The sequence below is a fragment of the Stylophora pistillata genome, chromosome 6 (assembly GCF_964205215.1).
Source record: "Stylophora pistillata chromosome 6, jaStyPist1.2, whole genome shotgun sequence".
Lineage (NCBI taxonomy): Eukaryota > Metazoa > Cnidaria > Anthozoa > Scleractinia > Pocilloporidae > Stylophora > Stylophora pistillata.
Genome location: NC_142524.1, coordinates 18122075 through 18145674, shown reverse-complemented (window position 1 = coordinate 18145674; position 23600 = coordinate 18122075). Strand labels below are relative to the sequence as shown.

Here is a 23600-nt window from a genome sequence, read left to right as displayed (position 1 = left end):
CACACAAACCAAAAAGCCCTATTTATAGCGTTTTTGGTCATTCATCAAGCCTCGATACACAGCATTTGGTTTGTATCCGATGGAAAACCATTAACGCAGTAGCTAATTCGCAGAAAAGCCCGTTTATTAACAGTCTCTTTTCTACCATAGATATTTTGCCAGCATTTGACCTAGATATACTGCCTTTGAACTGCACAAGAGAAAATACGTGACGCAGTTATTAGCGCATAGGTTGTAAATAATTGCCATCATTTGACGGGGATCTGTTAGGTTCGGGATGCATAATCAAAAATGCAACATATAAACAACGCTCATTTTCAGCAAGATTTGCACTAATATTTGTCAACGGAAATTATCTGTTCCAAGAAGGGAATGGTTTTCCGAGTGCGACGCTCGGAGAAAACGACTCCATGAGGAAGAAATGGTGTCCAAGGACAAATATTTAACAATTATTCCACAAGCGCGCGTTGGATATGAGATGATAGATAGCCAATTCGGCGCTACGCGCTGAATTGGCTATAATCATCTCATATCCAACGCGCGCGAGAGGAATAATTGTTTTATTAAAAACGCCCCCAGGAAATTATTATTTTGTAAGAAGAAACCGGATTTTTTAGCTCTCTCTTGATTTTAAGTTGACGCGTAAGCTTACCATATTTGTAGATTATGGTATATTGGCTAGTATACCATAATGGCGAAGCCAATAAAAAGTCTTGAATTGCATTATCCAATGATCCAGTTTTTAATAATTAACAATTATTCCACGAGCGCGCGTTGGATATGAGATGATAGATAGCCAACGAGGCGCGAGTGGAATAATTGTTTTATTAAAAAAAAAAAACGCGCCCAAAACAGACAAATCTTCTCGACTTTATTTTGTAAGAAGAAACCCGATGTTACTATGTACAGATATTAGATTATGGTATATTGGCTCATATACCATAATAGCTAAGCCAATAAAAAGTCTTGAATTCCATTATCCAATGATCCAGTTTTTAATAATAATGGATATGTTTTTTTGCCAAATTGAGGCTACTTTGTTTTTATCCTAGACAATTTTCTTACACAAGACCGCTCATGTTGACAGACGTTTACTTCAACCTCTCAAACGTCAAAGTTATACTTTCGGTGTTCAAAATATTGTTATTCAGTCTTCAAAAAATTTTAGCTCTCTTCAATGTTAATTAAGACAGCCCAAATTGCGAAGGGTTTCCAGATCACGGCTGTGAAGTCAGTCTATTTTGGCATGTCTGGGTTCCAATCAGTCTGGGTCTAAAATGCAAAGTTAAGCAAAATGCTCTAGGCTCCGAGTAAGGTTAATTATAGCCAACTTGCCAGGTTAGGAAGTTATAGCAGTTCCCATGAGAGCACCCCTTTTCATGTCCGTCATCTTGGATTTTTTTGCATTGGCCTGACCAGTCATGGTTAAGCCACGAAATTTTTCTTACTTATAGAAGAGAGTCTAATATATTGTTGCTGTAAGTATCAAGTTATTTCATAACATTTTCAGAGAGTTACGATCTGCGTAAAAAGCTCAAAAAAGGAGAAAGACTTCCAGGAGAGGAGGGGAAATTGACAACGAGGTTATTGCACATTTTTGACGTGGCATGTTAATAAGCAACAACATATTATATGCCATTAAGAAAGCTCTTTAATAGAGCAACAATTTGGTATATTTCAAGTTTCCTAACCCTTACGTGGGCAGGCGCTGGAAGCCAGAAGGTTCAGATAAAGAGGGCATATGAACCACGAGGGGAGTGGTAGAACTAAAATAGCTCTAAAATCAAAAATGCTTGTTAAAATAATGAGAGAATTGCTACACGTAATGATAATAACCCTGCAAATCCTCTCTGAAAATTTTAGCTCTCAACTCTTACGAATAAAGATTTTTTAAAAATTTTTTATATGCTGGACTTAGTGAAAATTTCAAGAGTGAGTTCTAAGGACGCAACTGGACTTTGTCAGTTGGTACCAATCCCAAGGCCTAAAAACCTACACTCACTTAAACGCCCGTAACTTTGTAACCGTTCATGATTAGACCACCAAATTTGGTCCACGTATATATTAAGGTTTGATCTAAACTAATTGTTGTAAGTATGAAGTGATTTCATTGATGTTCAACAGTGACGACATGCGGAAAAAGTCGAAAAAGTTCAAAAAATTCATTTCTTTTTTGCCATATTCGTAAATTACTTATCATGCTAATTACTTTGGCGTAAGTTTAATGAAAAAATGATAAAAGCTGAATTTTTTATGAATTTTTTAATTAAAAAAAAATCCAAGATGGCGGATGTAAACAGGGGTCCACTCGTTTGAACAACTGTAACTCTTAAACCCTGCACGGCGTAGGCATGAAATTTGGCACACTAGTATATAAAAAAAGAAACATTTGCAAGCTGTAGATATTATTAGATTTCAATGACACAAAACAGAACTACGATGGTAATGTTGTGAAACATGTTATTGCATAATCAATAATTACAAAAAACAAATAGATAAAATAAATAATCGGTAGAATGTTAGCTTATACACGCGAGTGAATCATCTAGAGGAATTTAAGGCGTACGTTTGGGCTGTAACACATAGAAATATGTGACACGTGCTCCGTAAATAGTGGGTGTGGGTTTAATTGCTAGGGGCTAATTGGATTAGTCTGGGTAAGGACGCAAGTCAAACTGTGCGACAGGAAAATGGCTTAGTTAAGCGCAAATAAGCATTGTGAATCTCGGACTTACGTAACTAGGTGTGTATTTCCGTTGGGATAAGAAGAGATAACATGTTGTAATTGAGGGCATTCGGAATAGACATTGAGATCGACTGAACGTAGATTGTACGGAGATTGTAGAGGCGTACGCGGATCGTAAATAAACTTGAAAAACCAGAAAGATACAGTCCTATTGATTGCTGTACCAGCGGAACGCAGGGATTTTCCTTAACGCAGTGGAGAATTCTGCAACAGGTAAGAAGTAGCGCAATGGTTTAAAAATGGATCACTTGCTATGACTGTGACTATAACTTTGTAACCAGTAATGGTTAAGCCATGAAATTTTGCTCACTTATAGAAGAGAGTCTAATATATTGTTGCTGTAAGTATCGAGTGATTTTAGGATGAATACTCTTCGCGGAATTCACGTTGAGAGCGATAAAAAAATGTCTTCCTCCTTTATAAAAATTTTCCAAAATTCTGTTAAAATTAGGCAGTGAAGATACGGGCCCGTAATTGTTTGGTTCAGTTTCATATCCTTAAATATGGGCGATTTTTCACATCTAATTTTGGCTGTATATGTTCCAAGTGATATATACAAATTAAAGATTTCTGCTACGACATGACGTAGAACGTCACTTGCACACTTTAATATCCGAGTAGGGCAGGAGTAGAGGCTGTGTCACTTATTGTTGGGTAATATTTCCAGTCCAATTTCAACCGGAGTGATAGGTTGAAAAAATTAGTATGAGACGCGTGATTTACATTTCCCTAAGAAATCAGTTAAACATTTTGGAGTTGGAGGTAACTGATGAGCTAATTTTTGTCCAACCGTTGCGAAATGCTCATTGAGTATATTAGGCAATATCGGCTAAAAAATTGCAATACGCAGACCTCTTCTCCCAACCGAATTCTAACAGAGAAATCGAAAACGGTTGTTTATCATCGATCTATCAACGGATCTGCAAGAGTCTTTAGAAATTTTGTCAGTTCACGTTGTAAATTAACCGCTTACAAAGGAAAAAGCCAGCTTCCCTTTGGTATAATAACGGTTACACGATGAAAAGAAATGAGAGTTTACGGGGTAGATTTTTACAAAAACTAGGCTTTCCAGCATGTAGTGCCTCGGGTCACGGGCCCCTTTCTCGAAGGCCCCGAACAGTTTTCTCGTTCGGAAAAGCAGTGGCAAAATCCTAAACCTTATTATTACAAAGCTGTTTTATTCACACATTGTTAATATGAACAGAGCTTGTCTTGATACAAGGAGTTTCAGGCGTATTCCCCAGATTGCCTAAAAACGGCTTTGCGGAACCAAAAATTATCCGGGGCCTCAGTGAGACGATCCACAGGGTTCCGAAGAAAATAAAAACCTCAACATTTCGATGGTATATTACAAGGGATAACCACGAGAAACGTTCGTCGGAGACAATATCAGGTTTTGAAACACGAGTTCAATAACGGTTGAAACCTGTTGTAAAGTGCGTCTAACACTTCAAGTGGCTCTCACTGTTCTTGTTAACCCCAAAGGGCTTGTCCATCTTGTCATAACAAAATAAAAAGAACGTTTTTGAAGTGGAATAGACGATTTTAATAATGCTGATATTAAAGTGAACGTGAAATTTACAGTCTACTTGGAAATTGTAGTGAGCCGAGAGGCAGGTGCACTGAACAAAATATTCCAAATGTTGCTTGTTTTCCTCCTCGCTGCCCCATGTCACCGTTACAGTTAGAAACATTAAAGAAAATGGCAATCAATAAAAGCATTCCGAGACAAAACTAAGAAAAAAAAATAGAATTATGGTTAATAAATACAACATATACTTTATTTTCAATATTCAAGACCGATGATCAACCCAGGGAATAGATCGCCCTCAAAACAAAAGTAGGGGAGAAACCTTTCCTCGGTATTTGATACAAAATGCCAATAATTGTTGCCGCAACCCTCTCTGCATTGTTTAAAACTAATAATTATATTATAATACTTAAAATGTATATAATGCGACTTTCAAACACGCTGAAATAAATAAAAATTCAATACAAGTTCCATACAGCGTACTAGGCTTGTAAATGGAGATATGATCAAGTCTGACTTCTCCTGGCCTAAAAATAAATAAACGACAGATTGCAGTAAGTATCATCATTTAAATCGAGCACTTTCTGGCACGCAACTACAAATCGCTCTAAACGACTTTGATAACCAAGTAATATTTGGGCACCAAGGTCACCATGACGATGACTGTCCACCAAGGCAATAGATTGACCAGCTAGTGGTAAGAAAAGAACGGTCTCTTCGTTGGCTATAAGTAGAGCTGCATTTCCGTGGAAGCCATCACACAGTGCTGATAACTGGTGCACTGGAGTTGTGGGAGCATGGTCATCACAAACTCGTCTAGCCAAGGGCGAATGCACGGACACACTCACACATTGTTCTGCGACAGTGGCTGCCTCTGAGGCTGAAAGAAAACGCTGAGGTAGGCTGTGTCGACAGCGGTCATAAAGGCGGTTTCCCACCCTGATTGATGCACAGAGTAACATAACCCACAGAGGAGATAGTTCACGCGTAGGTTGGAGATCGAGCCGCTCATGCCACACTCCATGAGCAAAGATCAAAGCTATTACACTACAAGCCGAACTGCCGTTTCTGCCGTCGAGCGTTATTTCGACAGGAAATTTCCATGAAAATGTATCGCAATGGGGAATTCCTTCACCAAGTACCACAACGTTAATTCCCGCACCTGGCACGTTTGTGTAATTAAAGGTGATTTCATCTTCAGAACAATCACCAGTTCTGTCGTACGTGCCGTCGTCAACGTCAACGTCATCATCATTTTCTGCACCCTCTTCCAAAGGCAGACATTCCTCGTAGTCACTACCACTTAATGCAGCTTTGAACTTGGTAGCTGCAGAACAAATCTGACTCTTGCAAAAGGCAATTCCCTTTTTGGTACAACTCAACTTTCCTTGAGGAACCACCACACTCATTGAACTACTTCTGTACTTCATCTCCTAGACACACGAAAAGAAAGAGGGTGTCGCAGAGAGAAATATTGATGCTACGTTACTTTTACATAGTGTGTCTGAATGTTTGCATGGTATGCCATGGACGCAGAGTAGTGTAAAGCAAAGTGTAAGCACATTATTGTAAAAGAGTGCACAATGTATTGCAAAAGAGTAAGAAATGTACTGCAGTTGTGAAGCAAAGGATAGTGTGAAAACTAAATAAATAAATAAATAAGTACGTACGTAGATAAATAAATAAATAAGTAAATAAGTAAACACAAAGATAAAGGTAATTACATTTTCTTCCATCTCGGGTTGCAAAGATGCTTCGTTGTTGTCGCGTGGTACGTCTGAACTGCTTTTAGGATCTTGACAGGGAAAAAGAACAAGAACGCTTTATCAAGATTATTTTCTATTAACAGCAAACTGTTAATGTTAAGAACAGGAAAGACTAATGGTTATGACATGCTCACGTGCTAACTTATCCTGTAACTCCACAACAATCCTTTCAAGCCGAGGAATAGTAACATCCATGTAGAACGCTACAAAGTTTGCCATCTCATTTTTTACGAGTAATTTCTTCATCCCATCTCGTGATCACTTCATGTTTTTCAACGATGACTTTCTTGATTCTCATTGGTGTACCTATATGGACGAATGAAAACTGACTTGAATTACAAAAACAATGCATTCTTAATAACTGGTGCCAGTTGTTGGAATGACATACCACGCAATCTTAGAGAGCTACCCAAAAAGTCTTTCAAAGCTAGAATTAAAAATGAATAACCAAGAATGCTGGACAAAGAAAATACCTTTCTTATTAAACACGAGATTATTCAAGAACAGGAAACTTTAAGTAATTAAAATCAGTGTCTTCTCTCATTATTCTCCCCTCATTTTGTTTTAGCAATCTTAATATGCAGAAACTATTATAATAATATTACATGTAACTAAATCTTAATTGTTATTAATGTTATTTGATTGATCTAGTTTTATGCATAAGCAATCAATAGCCCGCCTAGTTTAGCATTTACTATTTGCAAAATAACGTTTTAAAAGCTGTTGTTGCTGTTGTTGTTGTTGTTCTTGATTTTAATGTCCTGCGTGCTCAGGTTAGACAGAAGTAGGAAAAAACTCAACACCTCGGAAGAGGCCTGATCTATTAGAAGTTGTGAACAGTTTGCTGGTACAATTTTCTTGCTGGAGCATAGTGTCTTTCTTAAGACACCAACACAATGACCGTAGCTACTAAGCTACCCCCTATCACAAGTATGTCTTATCTTATATAAAATTAGTAAGTTGTACAATGTACTTGTACTTTATCATTTATGTAGTTGTACTTTATCAATGAGAGAATGAAAATATACTTAGAACAAAAATGACAGCTACAAGCTGAAATACTCAACAAAAGAGACAAGTTGAATTGAGTACTAAAATTCACAAAGTTTACCTGTTGTGTTTCCCCATGGGAAATTCCCCTTCATAACTTCAGAGACAGTAGCTTGCAAAGCTTCATTGCCTTCTTTCTCTTGATTGTACTTATCTACTAGGGAAGACTGCTTATTCTTGTTTGAAGAAATCTTTTTGCGGGGGTGTGCACGCTGTTTGGACGAGTCTAAATAAGATAAAGCGTGAGTACAAGTGGTAACATAATTTTGTCTGTTTAATAGCTATTTAGCAATAGTAATATTGCATAAATACTGACCTGTGTGTATCGTCTTGACAGACTCTGTGCCATGCCATTGATTTTTCTTTGATTCCAAGCAATAGCATGCTCAGTAATGAGCTTCTCACGATCTAAAAGATATGAATAACTTACCTTTCAGTTGAATGTCTCTAACTTTAATTAACTAAAATGAAGTAACTGACTAATAAAGGTCTAGTTACAAGTCTGAATTTGATTGATTCTAATTTGTCAGTCCTCATTGTTTTCTAATTGCCTTAAGTTGAATGCCAATGGACCTCCATTGTTCATACTGTACCCCTGGATAGGAAAAAATCTACAAAATGTTTTACACCATGTTCACTGCCCACTGTGCCAAACCATGCCGGCAGCCTGCGATCTCAAGTCCTGTCTCATCTAGTTCGGCTGTCTTCCTACCCTTATTAGAAGCAGCCCACCAATGTGATACCCCCCACATATATTGTCTTGTTCCTAGTTGCAGCATTTAATAACTATTAATACTGTAACAGAAAAGTCAAAATTTCATGCAATCCTACCAATATAGAAACTTGTCACAGCTTGCTAAGAGGCTATAAACTTAGTATAAAATGATCGGAATAAAACTGCATATATACACACTTTAGATTTGGACTGCTTTGCATACTTTGTTCATGTGACTATCAACATCCCCCTTGTTGGCAATAAAAAGATCTTCATAATATGATTGCCTCCTTTGTCTGTAGAAGAAAACAATTATAACTGGCTAAAATGTATCATTTTTTTCATGATATAACTGCATATTATTAAAGACAATGGATGATAACAGTTACTATTGTGCCTAACCTAATTATTAAACCTCAACTTTATATATCTTTGCAATATAACTAAACTCAACAAAACACACCAAATTAAAATATAAGTAATGCAATAACCAACAGCCACTTGTATTCAGGCCACTAATAAAAGTAAAATTTACAAATTTGCACCCTTCATTCTATTGTACAAGTTTTATGAACATTGATAAAATGTTGGGTGTTTTTGACATTGTTCTGTGTAGACCTTTCCTCTAGAATAAAACCTACCCTCCAGATGAACTGTAACGATACAGTTTCATATTTCCATCAACATGGCAGGAGTGCTGAAAGATGGAACATGTAGGGCAAATAATCCAGTTGTGACCTTGCAGATGACCCAATTCAAACTGGCAGAATTTCCACCCTTTCAAAGATCTACTAAATGTGCTGTGATTGATGGTTGGTGCCTGAAAAAAAAAATAGAAATATCTATTTAGGTAGGTCAGTAATAGTAAATACTAGATAAAGTACAGCAGACAGCACAAAAGTAAGATTTCCACCACATTATGTACACAAACATCTCAAAAAAAAAAAACCAAACAAACAAGGTATAAAACCTGAAAATTATATTGAAATGTTCTAGTACCAAACTTAAAAATATGTGAAAAATCTATAGACAATCAGATTATTATGTCAGAGCCAAGAGCAAGTCTTGTAACCCCATACATTTGCTACATTGTCTCTAAAATATTACAATTCAAAGATAAGTGTTGAGCAAGAATGTGTCAGAATACAATTTTGACCATTCAATAGACTACTGTACAAAAAATTATATAGAAACATAAGTGGAAAATTAAATAAAATTAATTCAACTAAAGAAAAGCATACCCTTCCTTTCATAACTGATACATCCTCAAGTCCATGAATAAATGAGCTTTCTGATGTCCCAGGCATTCCTTTTTTGGATTGAATCCCATAACCTGAACAATTGTTGGTCAAACACATAACTGGTGTCACTGGGACTCCCACAGCAAAACCCTGCTTCTACAACATCAATCAGACACCAGGATAGAATGATACTGTTGCAATTGGAACCCTGGATTATGACTTTGTTCAAATCATATAGTCCTGAAAAAGAAATTATTCACTTCATGAATAATGATAACATTAAAGTGCAGTAAAATGGCTTCGACTAGGAATTCCCATAACTATAGGTAATAAATTAAGGTGAAATTAATTAAAATTTTAATAAAATGAGTCTCTTCTTATGATGCATTACAATCTAATTGATTACCAAAAAAGGACATATCAAAAAGTAATTTGAGATAAAGAGCAAGCCATATTACTTTTATTAATTCACTTAATAATTAGATACAGGAAATAAGTAAAAATCCAGGACAGTTTAACCAAACAGACACTATTACCTTTTTCATTGACTATTATTAAGAAACCAGAAGATGGAACTTGTTGTATGACTCCAGCCTCTTTACAACTTGAACATTGATCTGGTATATTAGGGACTGGAAAAGACTTATCTAAGGAAAAGAGAGAAGCAAAGCTACATTAAAAATGTTGTTTTGCATTGTGCTATAACATAATCATCATCATCATAAATTTCTCTAAGAAACCACTTATGACTTTAAAGCTAATTAATACCTGTTGAATGAGTCTCCATCCACCTTTACTTGCTTATGCTAAGTTCAGTTTGAATATGCTGGTTTAAAAAAAATGTATAATTAAGCATATGAAGTGAAAATAATAATTTAAAAAAATGGACACTGTATATTGTGAGATTACCTATTATTTGGTGATAACCTTTTCCATCAACTCCAACAGTTGGGGGAATAGCATGAAAGTACCCATTTACATATGTATCTCTGTCATGCAAAGGCAAAGACTTGTGAACCTTTTCACCGCATGAATGGCACATAAACTGTTTTAGGCACTCCATAAATCGTATACAGACTTTGCCTTCCAAACAAATGCTGTAAATGTCTGGAGAGGGGAAGCCCTCACAGCTAAGGACTGCCTCTATTAGCCACTTCCTGATGTTGTCCCAACTAGAGGTCAAATTAGACATTCGTGTTTCCCAAGTTTTGGAAGATGCAATTTGAAATGTGGGAAGAACCTCTTCACATTTCACAAGTGCAGCTTCGAGGTCATCTATGAAACAAAAATAATATTTAGTCACAATGTGCATCAATAGATACTGGTACATTCCAACTCTTCTATTCATGACCATAATTTTTTAAAATAATTTAGCACCCCTTCTTTTAAATGCCAGTTAGTCTGTGATTTCACCAACTTTCTTTCTGACAAAGATTGAGACCTGGCAACATGGAAAATGAAATGTGCAACCCTATTAAAAATAAACTCTCTTTCTTTACACTCCCCACTTACTTCATTAAATCAAGTTGTCCCAAGAATGCCTTATTAAAGAAGCTTAAGGTGATTCCTCACATTTTGTGCAACCCTCACTGCGGATAGTTGATAGCATCATTTGCGCATGCTCGTGCACGTACACACTGAAAATATAGTAGATTTGCCTTGATATTGAGATCTATAGATGGATAATAGGCTACAGCTCACTAATGAGCACAGGGACCCCAATTTTTCCCAGCCATTATTAGCAATTTATCATTACCTTTGCATGAGAAACGATTGATCTCATTAAAGTGATTGATCTACATTAAAGTGGGATGTTGTGAAAAACAGTTGTATTGCAGGTGTTTGGACAAAAGAACATTCTTTCCCCAAAAAAACTTTCGCTTGACAATTGATGGTGGTGACATCTCATGACATGTAGGTTATACATCATCATCTCCCAAATATAAACTCCGACCGCAATCTATAAGGTTTGAGTCAATTAAAACTTGCATGAGCTTTGTTAAGGCAACATGGCCAGCAGCTTGTTTGGAACATTGGATTAATCATTCTAGTAAATTTAAGGCGTTTTGACAATTAACTGTATTCGTTAATTTTAGGGGGATATCGCGTTGCAAAAGATAAAAATATTGTAAATTCACCTTCTTCTGATGGCCGATACTTGTGCTTGTATTTCCTCAAACCAGTGGTGGAGTCCCTATAAAATTCCAAATCACTCCAGCCTTTTTTTCCTCTTCCGTGATATTTCTTTTTCTCAAAGCAAACTTGTTACCTCGTGTAATCTCGAGCATCGAGATCATCTTTGTTCTTGGACGCCTTCTTCGCCGCCATTTTTTACTTTGTGACTTCCGCTACCTTAGTATCTCCAGTCTACCATTGGACTCACGGTCATCTCGATGTTGAATGGTTATACTTCGTTTTGTCACATTTGAGAAGTTATGATAATCCTTCATTCGGGGACGAGATCGTGTTGGTGAGAACAGTACAACATCGAACTGAATAGTCGTGATCTAAATTTGAGCGATTATTTCTTCACTTCAGAAGCCTAAAACATTCATTTCCCCCTCAGCTCCCAGACATGGAGAGTTAATATTCTGATTCTGGAAAAATTCACCTCGGAAGCGATGGGTAATTAACTGCGAAATGTGGCCATAATTCCGACCATTTGTTTTAATACCACGATCGAGTCACGATGGATGCAGCCTACTTTTCGAAGGCAATACCTAACAATTTGTTGAGGTTGTCATGGATTTCAGCAATTCGGTTATTACAAAAATACTGAAGCTAGCCTTGAAGCCGGGCTGCAAAGCGGGTAAGTTGTATTTATGACGAAATCTTCTCCAGCAGTTCGATTTTGGTGTAGGTGATGAAATCGCGAATGCTCGTACATGTACTGATTCAAACGGTCATAACTTTTGAAAAATCGAAAACGTACGGGGGTTTATGCATTTTTTTTGCCTATAAAGCTCTAAAATTAACGGCTGAGTAGGATAGAGCTGTCAACCAGGTCCCAAATCCCAAAACTTAACGTCTAAATCAAGTTTATTTACGGCCATCGGCCGATGGCGATTTATAGAGGTCAGAATATGCTAGAATTCGCCTTTTCAGATATATTGAGAGGTCAAATTCTAACTTTCTTGGCAAACTAGAAAATTTTTTAAGCAATCTGATACAAATTCGGTGGCTTAACTATGCGAATCAAATATTTTACAATGTTACAAAATATGCCTATTTTTCAATTTTCGAGACGTTGCCACGGTCCCTACGGACTGGGAAATAACTATGGCCCCTAACGCAGTCAGAAAATTATTTTGAATCAAACCAAACGTAATTTAGTTCGTTCCTAAGTAAAGTCTTTCTGTTGACAGAGTTTCAGGAAAAATTATTTTTGACGCGAAATTGACCGGGTGGAAATAAGAGAGACAGCCTCTTAAGGACTCGAGTATGAAGTGGAATGAAAACACCACAATATACTAACGGTGTTCATCATGTGGTAGCTAGCATAGATCAGCTCGGATATTCAGAATAACTCAAGTTGATGTTGATAGCTCATGCTTAGCAAACTTGTGTAACTGTTTAAGTTGAGAGGGAAACAGTTTAATCTTAGACGGAAAGAGCACAATAAGGAACCAATCTTCAGGCGTGTAAGAGAGAAGCGAAAAATATAAGGCGCTGTCCAGAGATGCTTTATAACGGATTCCCACATGATTCGGTGAACGTTTTTAACTCGAAGCAACGCAGGTGTTGTTACCACTTTCAGGCTTAACGAGTCAAATAGTTTTTTACGAAAGCAAGCACACGTACGTTTGGCGTTAAAAATCAAGATAGCCCATATAAAGCCGCCCCCTGCCGTAAAAAAATTCGATTTTTTTTGTTTGGGGCAGCTGTACACATGCTAAATAAAATCAAGAAGGATTTACATTGATAAAGAGATTCTAAGAATTAAATTTCACTGAAAAAACATAAATCTACGATGAATTAGCTAGGCGACAGGGACAGCTAAGATAACAATAGTTTTTCATCCTCAAACTTTAATCTAGCCCTGTCAAAAGATACAAAGAAGAAATATTGCATGTTTACCTCAAGAACAAAAGCGTTTTCGTGGGTCATGAATTAAAGGTACCCGCAACACAAAGCTCTTAATGATTGCATTCTTTTGACTTTTTTCTTTTATCTTTCACAAATTGGAGGAACAAAACCTACGACTTATTGGCGCCAGAAAATATGAATACATGTCTAATATCACCTGTAGAGAAATCATGAAAACAGTGATCTTTAGTTATTGGACAGTCAAATCTAATACAAGTTTGATGTTGAACAACAGTTAAGGATGTTCCTCGGCGTATGCCAGTTTCAACTCATTGTCACTATTCTAAGTTCATTTGATCAGTTTGATGAGCTCAACTCGTCAATGAAACAGGCTGTTCAATAAATCACCTTAAGGATTCAAAGAAAAGAATGATAAATTATTTTATTCACTTAGCTCTATAAATAATTGACTTTTTTTATGTATGAAGCCATGTTTTGGATTCAACAATTATTGCACGGATTCATCAAAACATTGGATATGAGCGCTACTCATATTTGCCGTCGTTCTAAAAATGAGCTGTGTGTAGGAAAGAGTTGCTATCTGCCGAACAAGGTAGGCACATTTATTATTCACACCAAAAAAAGACCCTCTTTCTTTACAACTCTAAACCCGTGATTTCATTTTTTTTATATATTATTCAAATGAGCAGAATGTGCAGAAAATCTGGATAAAGTACCAAGGTATTTGCAAAACAGGTTTTTTTTTTTTTCATTTGGGCCATACGTCGCATGATACCTTGCCCTGAAATTCAGTCTACAAACGACTATTGTGAAGGAGGAAAAAAAAAAAAACAGCCCACTTGTAAACTGGACCTACACTGAAAGTGGTGAGCGAGAGAACCTTTTTAAAATTTACTTAATTCACTTATTCATTTACTTTTGGCAAAATCGCATACTTTTCAAAATGTTCTTCTAAGGTTTTGAGTTATTTTTTAAGAATCTTCCGTTTGTTAATTAAATGCAAGGATTGTAAGGTTTAACTGCTAGACTCTTCGCTTCCCCCAGGAAAAAGGCTTTCAGAAGAATGCATTGACTATTGAAAAAGATGATGTAATTATATAGCTAGAGGGTGAATTAAGTCCGAGATTTGACAATAAGCCTTAAAACAGGGAGCCTTAATGAATCTGCTGTTTGTGGCTAAAAAGCTATTTTCTGCAGGTAATAATATAACTAATTATGGGCGAAGGCAACAATCGTATACCGTTTAAGTTCACAACCTAAGTAAAACAAATTCAAGTATTCCGCATAGTGGTTTGCTTTCAAATAAGACAGCTTGTCGAACAGAGAACTAACAATAGTTCAACTAATTCATGCTAAGTTTGAGAAAATAGTACCTTGTCGTTCCTGCCTGTAAGTAAGTTGAAGTGAGTAAACCTCAGAGTGGAAATCTTTTTTTGTTGCGGGGACCCATTTAGTAAAGTACTTTTGTCAATGGTTCTCATTTAACGTTAGAAACAATCTTGTACACTAAAAATTACTTAGATCTTTGCCAAACGAAACTGGTCAAAGTTTTTCGATTTCTACCTCTAAATTCATCAACCATGGATGGCTGAAAGAATCTGAATTGACAATGACAAGCTTCGTTCGACAGTCAATACTATGAGCACTGGAGAATGACACGCTTCAGTTCATATTATTTATCTTTGGGCACCACTGCCAAACTGCTAAGATATTAGCCTGAGGTCTCGAGAAAGCGTTGCGAAAAATTACCAAGAAATAGCTTGACAGCGAGGCTACATCGAAACAAGTAACAAATTTCCTGCTTGTAGAGTAGAGTAAACATCTATATTTATACAGGATAGCCCCTTCAGTGTAGTAAACACTGGTATCAACGGGGGTCCTGTTACCCACCCATCCCATACCCACCCATCTCACCCCAGGGGAGGACATCCATCACAAAGTAATCTCGTGCGTGGAGAATTAACATCTCCTGCCCCTAAACCAGCAGGAGACGGGTCCTCTATTTATTCGTCCCTATCCGAAAAGACTAGAGTGTCTAACCATTTCTTGATGTTTTAGAAAGGTAGCATATTCTTCTCAATTATTTTAAGACCCTGAGTGTTTGTCCGGCCGGGGCTCGAACCTTCGACCTCCCGCACAACAGTCCAGCGCTCTATCCTTTGAGTTAAATGGGAGGCGGTTAAGAAGACTATGTGATTTTTTAAACTAAGACGCCCCGTAGCTGGGGCGTCTTAGTTTATTTAACGCCAATTATCCTGAGCCTCGATGGGAAAATGAAAGTTAAACTTTGGTTTCTTTAATAATATTTAAAACAGACTAACGACTCAATAATTCTGTCCCATAGCTACGTGAAAACTGCAAATTAAAGATAACGTACAATCAAATAAATGCCAGGAGAAAAAGAGATTATATGAATGACACAGTTTGTGTCCTAATACACAATTTCAAATAAACCAGAAAGCGGCCGTAAATGTAAAAAACCGTAAAGCGGCCGTAAATGGAAGCAAATGTCGTAAAATGAGGAAGGGAAGTTTTTGTTGAAAGCAAGCTATTGCTCGTGAATTGCCCATTAGATTGTTCATTGGGACGTAGTAGACATGAAGTTGCTATTACTGACTTGACTATTTGGAGTTCAAAATCCTGCGAACTTGAACAGTTTAAGATAGCCCGAAGTAGAAAATCCCTTGTACGACTTTTTAACTTCAGTGAAGGCAAAACCGTTTCCTTATAAAACGTGGGCATTACGGGAGAGTCTTGCCCTTTTATGTCCTTGTGCTTCAGCTGTGTTTACTACTTGCAATAGTCTTATAATAAGTGATAAAAGAGACATCATAACTTTACTTTGATCAAATATGCGAGGTTACAAAAGCTTAATAAGTCCCAACGCCGAACGAATGTTGATTCATATTCAAAGGTCTTCAAAGTAAGTTGCCGAGCGGAAAAGTACACAAATATGATAAAGTTTACTTAAGTCGAATGTTTGTTTGTATTATGATCCTCAAAGCACTGGCGATGGCTCTTGCTTCAATTTCATAAGGCCACACTTTCTATCCTTTGGTTTGGAAAAAATAAAGTCAGGCCATTTCATTAATAAATATCAGTAAATAATTCCTCTACTTCCCTTTTACGGTAGCTAGAACCGTTAGGATTCTTGAACTTTAAAATCCAATTCGCAAACTAATTACATCTATTCAAATGACGCTAATTTTAACTACAGCTTTATTTGCACTGATTGCCATCTCTTACTGCTTTCTTTAGTCGGCCGCGAAATTAAACGAAGTAAACTAAATTCGTCTCCAAAGCAGTTGATACTTTACCGCCTCGCCGGATGAAATCTCCTCTCAAAACGACAAACGGTAACAACTTTTTTTCTTTCCAATTAATTTAATTTTAAGAATTTTAATCTCAAATGATTTTCGGAGGCTTTTTTCAGTTTAGGGATGCATGAAGAAGACACTCAGTCGACCCCCAGAGCGAAACGTTTCGTTTTCTTGTAGCTCTAGGAGCTAGGGACGAAAAAAGTGTTTCACCACAGTGTGTTTGTGAAATCGATCCCGGTTTTCGAAGGCGATTGATGGATCCACAACGGCTGCAACCACATCCTCTTAGCGAATTCATACATACTTTGATTATCTCTATCAGGCCATTTGCTATGCCAATTGTAGCTATGTTTGAGACTCACTCTCGTGAACGGGAGAGTCAGCCAACAACAAATTAAACGACCTATGAGTGCTTTGGACGAGTGGCTGATTAGTCTTTCTCAGTTGTCAACTTTCCAATCATAGAGACCGACGATGTTAAAAAGATATCATATTCAGTTTCTTTCTCGTTCGGTGAGAGGATTTGATAATGATCGCGAGAACCAAATGAATGGATTATTTAAACATTATAACAATTACTACCAACTAAGATTTCAAGTACATTAGGATTAAATTCGGGAATTGCCCAGTTAAAAGATCAACGTTATTTTGGTGATGCACGATGTTTTATTGAACTGCTTGAGCCTAGTTTTGATCGCTATTCTGTCTGGAGTGAACTGGAACACATGGATGGTGTTACCACACTTGGTGTTGACCAAGAGCGATGATTAACTTTTGCCGCTGCCGTTCTGTGCACGGAGACGAAGTCGAGGTCCTTCAAAACGCAAACAAATCGAGGCAAAAAACTACGAACTCTGTTAATCCGCTCACGCAACGTTTCAACTTGAGTCATCTCAGCGGGCAAGATGGTCCTGGGTAGCCAATCAGAACAAAGGATTAGCCTATATCTTGCCCACGGGCAATTAATAAATACGCATATGCCGTTATGGTAACAAGAAGAATGGTAAATACTCATTATCTATTCGAGAATTGGTCGCAAGGAAGTCTTAAGGACTGTTCGAACAAGATTAAATTTTGAGTACGAACACGTACGGAATGTTCGAATGGGGCCTATTGCCTGCGACGGCGAAGAGTTGCGTGTATTCTAAGGGCGTTGTGTGATTTGGCGACTGAGGCATATTAAAGAAGTGTTGGCCGAGAAACGAGATCGACATTTTAAATAGAGCATGGAATAAACGTTTAAATTGGCCATCCTATTTGTGTTTCTCATCTTCGTGAGCCTCATTGATTTTATAGCTGATTATGTGAACTGAGCATCATTAAACCAATTATAATCTTCTTCGCCATGAACACATAATTAAGAGTTATGACATTTTCAACGTTAATTTTAATCTATATCCCTGAGATCTGTGAGAAAACTCACCTCCCACCAATGAAAGGGTTTTCCAATAGGATATGGTCAATTACGACGCAAGGTAACTAACAACACAGGGCAACTAACACACTCAAAAGGAGAAACAAAAAATTAACAAAAAAATAGGACCACTACCTAGTAACGCAACAAACGACACGGTAAGTGCAGATTTAATACTAGGGTACGCGACTGGGTAAACACTTAAATGATGTTGCTCAATAAGATCGCAGTTTTGAGAAAGCTGTTGATCTGTGATGATCTGCTTCCGACTAGCGTGAACTGGATCGAACATAAAAGATACGAGTCTAAAAAACCAGCAGGTGTCATTTTATGACTCGTTAATCTTCAAATTACTTGAAATGCTTCAGGCGTATTCCCCAGCGTGCAGCTGAAGAAGAATTCATCCAGTGATGTGTTTGCAACTCTCGATAGACAGCTAGCACAAGCATAGTTCTTATTAGAAACAAATATTCATGAAGCAACATCTGAGTGCTAAAGTTGAAACCTCAAAATTACCCTCAGGATTAGTCGGCTGTGTATATAACCAGCGGCAAATCCTACCGCCAACAGAAAAACATCTTCATGTGCATTTTATTGAAACTAGTTAACCTATACAAAAGTCTCATTATTTGGCTTTGCTAACAACATTTGCCTTTGTCAAACCTTATCCTTATTGACCATTCGACAAAAATTAGGTGACAAAAAGTTTTAGGTATAAAATTTATTCGATGGCAATGGGTCACTCCTTCTTAGAAACAGGTTCATTTGCATGCATAAGCAGAGGGCTTTGGACAGTTACAACTATTATATCGGTGCGTTGGTTGTTTTCTCAACTGTTATCTACATTTTAATATTTCAGTTTTCCAAAATGAATGAGTTGGTTAATTGCGTTGGCATGGGCTGCGAGTGACCAGATGTTTCTAGACGATGGAGCAAATATTTAAGTTCACATCTTTACCAATTTTGTTTGAATGAGGCCAACAAAAATCGAATATTCAGGCTAAAAATTCTACATTACTGAGCTGTTTTTGTGTTTCATTTCTGAGTCATTAATAACCGAATGATTTCGTGTCGTTTTGATTCGACAATGAATGACAACTGGCCGGATTACCAACAAAATCTACAAAAGTCCTGAAAAATAACATTAAAAAGGCAAATTTGTACGGCGGGTATAATATCGTTACATCGGATCACGAGCGATTTCGTTATTCCTTTTTTTAAAAGTTGTTTCTTGTTAATCCAAGGCTCCAGAAGTTAACGCATTGTTACGAGAAAAAAGATACCCCACTGAGAAAGAAATAAAATTCATCGGTTTTTAGTCTTCCGATCTTTTCAAAAACTAAAATAACAGATGCTATTATGTCGATATATCACACAACTTGATTTAGCGACTTATTACAATATTCGTTAGCAAGAATATTACAGTGCATGCAAGAGGCAAGTAGCTGATGGGTGTATTATTGTCCATCTGATTGTGAAATGAGAAGACCCTGTGAGCTGTGCGAACTAAGCACTCCTCAAGTTAGCTTTTAAACTCTTCTGAAGTGTCATTATGGTAATAAGTACTATTATTGATACTCTAGTCATTAATGCCTCTCAGTAGTTCCCGCTGGGCGCAAAAAAATTACAAAATTTGTTTGCTTTTTGAATGAAAGCTACAAAAACACTGTGACTAGCCGATGTGTGTGAAATAAGGCGCCTTGAGATTCATAGCTCATCCTGAATTCGTATCACCAGAGGCTCAGTTGGCGAAGATCATCACGGTAAGAGGAAATAAAACTGAATAACTAAAAAAAACTCTGCACATTTAGGGTGCAGAGGGTTTTACAGTAGACATAACTATGAAGGGGAAAAAAGCGTTTAAGCCGCGGTTTCCAAGTTAACATATTTGGCTTGTGTTTTCTTGCGTGGTTTCATTTACAGGTAGTTTTCATTTTCATTTCTTCAGTGAGAATATTTACAAGTGACACCTATTTAAGATATATGTCAACTATGACATTTTTCCAAACCACCATCAGTGAAGACAAACATTATTTACTTACACGACCATTGCAACGTTACGTGCCGTCCGAGCTACTAAAATTTAATTGATTTTCTATAGAGGTCTTCATTTACAGTGCCAACCAATACTGTTCACGAACTAAACTTGAAGCATAGGAGCAGGACTCATACTCTGTAAAACACTTCTCATGATAAATCAGTCAATGATGGTATACACAGGTTTTTAGTACACGCTGGACAAGAGATTAAAAACGTGATGCACCTTGCACAAAGTATTCTTAATTAATAGATAGGAATAGACTAAAACAGGTATAACGAAAAAAAAAGCGTATTTAAGAAAGATACCAGATTGTAGAATAGTAGTGTGCTGCGCAAACACGAGCATATCCGTGATGAAGAACGACCGGGAGATCTCGAGAGCGACACAGAGAAATGTGCAGCGTAATGAAAACACAGTGTTACGCCCGTTAATGGTTGTGTTGTTGAGTCAAAATACCGAAGTAAAGGGAGCTTGAGATATTTTTATCGACACGTTTCTGTCGAAATCATGAATATTCGGTTGTTTGAAATTCTCTCCCATTAAAATCTTTACCTTAAGCATATTTCATCTTTTCGGTCTCGAGGTATCGTAGCAACCAGATGTTTATCAAACGATGGTATCTGTAATGACGAATGTTGAATTCAGTTGAGAGATAGAGCAGTCATCCCTGATATAATTTTCATCGCTTTTATGGTTTTCCCACGCCTCCACGAATAAGCTAAAAAGATAAATATAGAAAGCTCATTCGCTGCTTGAAAAATCTCTTATCTGGTCAGTCTAACGCTTTCATTTTACTTCCCGAACAGTAGTGTACAGAGACTTAGTAATATTACTGAACCTTATGGTGAGTGACAACAAGATGTGCTCCCAGTTTGTGGGCATGTTGGTAGTCAATTTTTTAGGACCTCTCTATAACATTTTCGGCTTTATCTCTTACGTTATAACTAACCGCTTTAATCGGCAATACGAGTCAGAGATGCTAAATTTATTTCTCCACAATGACAGAAATCATCACGACGACTTTGAATAAAGTTCTTTCTTGACTAATATTTACACCTGAGGTAACGCTAATATTATTTTCAAACAAATTTTTGTATTTAAATGATACCTAGATAAGTTACAGGAAAACTAATATCTCCTAATATAGCTCTTTCTTTTGTTTAAAACAGTCTTGTCCACTTGAACCCAACATAATCTACGGAAAAATTGGAAATTGATTACGTGTCTGTTATTTTCTCCCATTTGGCTCTTTCTGGAAGATGTGGTTTGTAAACAAGAAGAATGATTTCACAGCACTATGCGATTTTTATGGATTCTGATTCGACAAAATTGTTAATGAGAACTGGCGGTAAACCTAGCCTTGACCGATCCAACAAACACCACAAACGAATAATTAGCCTAGCGTGCCACCTAACATAAACGTAGTTGGTTTTTTTGAATTAATTCATCGACTGAGGAAACCCCACGGCTTTCCTCAAAACATGCCGGTGGATTCTTACGAATCATATGGTTTTCTTTCAGGTCGGTCGGAACAGCAAAGCTCTGTAAATTGGAGGCTACTTGTGGCCGCAGCTGTCTCGCTGTTAGCCATCTAAAACAAGATTTTTGTGGCTGGAGCTAATCGAGACAGGCCCGTCAGCCGCAGGTGTGTTGAAATACAAACTTTTAACGCGTGTAGAGCCCGCTTAGGATGTTCAACATCGTGTCTGGCAAAGAAGACTTTTTTTATATTCTCTCGGCTTACTCTGATTCAAGATGAATAATTCGGCATCCGAAATTATTCCGATCTTTTTAAACTCATTCGCCGACACCAGCAATTACTAATCTAGCAAAATCAAGCAACTTTACCTCATCTTAATCCTGATTTATTTCTGATATACACTTGTACCTGCTGATACATTACAGTGAGATATCTGTACAATTTTGAAATCATAACCAATAACACGATTTTGATATTTGCGTGATAAGACTAGCACGTCATATGTAGCTTCTAGTCAAAGACAAATTGTATTTAATATTTCATGATATTTTACGTTTCATACGTCAAAATTTGTCTAAACCGCACAGGGCATGATACATGAATCGAAAACAAAGGACGATTTAGTTTATTTAAAGCTGAGCACTTCCTCTTGGATTAACCGTGTACCGATCATATATTATCTACCAATTCAATAGGTAAGCGGGGATCAAACAAGCGTATCTTTCTGATTCAGCTGAAATATGTAGTAATAAGTCTGGAAATATACACTCCTCTCCACATGAATCGAAAGTTACACAGAGAAAAGTTTTCGATCGGTAAAGCTAACCGAAAGATCATATTTTTACCTTCTTTTTCCCTTTTCAGTTTCGAAAAACAATCCACTTCAGACAGGTGATGTATATGCAGTGTGTATTTCACAGGACATAAATGTGAACAATGGTGGTTGTCTTTTCAGCCATTTATCACATTTTATCGCACTGTCCTTCTGTTGCAGATTTATCCATTTGAAAGAAAATTTTTGTTCACTCTGACGTTCAAACTCGCAAGCACTACTAGACCTTTGAGGAATTCAACATTCTGATCATGAGATTCCTGTAAGGGGACAGGATACAACTCACTTCAATTTGCTCTTCAGATTTGAATGCGAGAGTTGCTTTAGCATGAGAGTGGCTGGCAGTCTGCTTTTATTTTCATGAAACAGCGACATAAACGTATGACAAAGGTAGAATTGCATAGGACCCCAGTCAGTGTTAGAGAGGGACTGATTACTCATGCGAGAATCAATGAGGGACTTAAGTCCGCACTTCAACTCAAATGTCATTTTTTCTATTACTCTTTAGATCCCGTTGTCAGGAGGTCAGGATGTCTAACAGCTCCAATTTCACCAACTCCAGCATTCCTTTCCGTGTTAGCTCACCTTTCATCGCTATACAATATCTGGTGACGTGGTGTATAGTGTACTTGATTATCGCCGCTTTCGCAATATGCGGAAACGTCCTCATCATTTTTGTGTTTTCAAAGAAGCGACACTTGAGGACAAGAACCAACTACTTTGTAATTGGTCTGGCACTTGGTGATATCTTGGTGGGAACTGTAACAATTCCATTGTACGCAACCTTATTAATCTTATTGTTCAATCAAGACTTTAAAGGAGCACACCTCGTTGAAACGATATTCAGCCCGATGGATATTCTTTCTGGAATGTTATCCATTCTTCATTTGATGACAATCAGTGTTGAGCGTGTGTATGCCATCGCTTTTCCCTTGCGTCATCGCACGTCGTCAGCACGATTCAACTTTATAGTGCTTGGGATTGTTTGGTTAACAGCCGCTAGCATTGCGTCTTTAAATTTCTTCATCCCAAAAGGACCCGAGTGGAAGGGTACTTTCCTTATATATTCAACACTTGGCTTTTTTGTGCCATTTTCAGTCATTTTCTTTGCTTACACTTCAATTTGGATCGTAGTTAAAAGTAGAACAAAGATACCGCGAAACAGGGCTCGTGTTGTGAAAAAAGAAAGTCGTACTGCAATTACCATTTTTGCTTTAATTCTCCTCTTCCTCGTCACGTGGTTGCCATTTTTCAGTCTCAATTTAGTGTTGTTCTCATGTTCGACTTGCGCAGCCGATGTGTCAATCCAGGTTGTTCTGTTCTTCAAGGCGCTACATTACAGCGGGTCAGCATTAAATCCTTTAGTATACTCAGCGCGCATGCCTGAGTTTCGAAGGCCAATCACTATTCTTCTCAA

General features: G+C 37.3%; 1 protein-coding gene and 1 pseudogene across 12 annotated transcripts in view; one reads left to right on the top strand and one right to left on the bottom strand.

Annotated features, from left to right (window-relative positions):
• Positions 1 to 4268: 4268 nt before the first annotated feature.
• LOC111340248 (uncharacterized) lies at positions 4269 to 10676 on the bottom strand (annotated as a pseudogene). Its single transcript, XR_015988665.1, has 10 exons — positions 10622 to 10676; positions 9959 to 10324; positions 9586 to 9696; positions 9050 to 9289; positions 8450 to 8628; positions 8013 to 8104; positions 7155 to 7319; positions 6178 to 6349; positions 6002 to 6072; positions 4269 to 5710 (listed from the first exon to the last, which is right to left on the bottom strand). The product of XR_015988665.1 is annotated as an uncharacterized LOC111340248 (transcript).
• Positions 10677 to 11189: 513 nt separating this feature from the next.
• LOC111340243 (octopamine receptor beta-2R) overlaps positions 11190 to 23600 on the top strand; it is a 13212-nt gene continuing 801 nt past the window's right edge. The window contains exons 1-5 of one of the 11 annotated variants that reach the window (XM_022947059.2): positions 11190 to 11858; positions 16355 to 16452; positions 21393 to 21516; positions 22216 to 22242; positions 22692 to 23600. The exon at positions 22692 to 23600 is cut by the window's right edge and continues 801 nt beyond it. In XM_022947059.2, the coding sequence (XP_022802794.2) occupies positions 22714 to 23600 (887 nt within the window). In that variant the 5' untranslated portion in view covers positions 11190 to 11858; positions 16355 to 16452; positions 21393 to 21516; positions 22216 to 22242; positions 22692 to 22713. The other 10 variants (XM_088763383.1, XM_022947058.2, XM_088763385.1 and 7 more) reach the window with 10 other exon arrangements.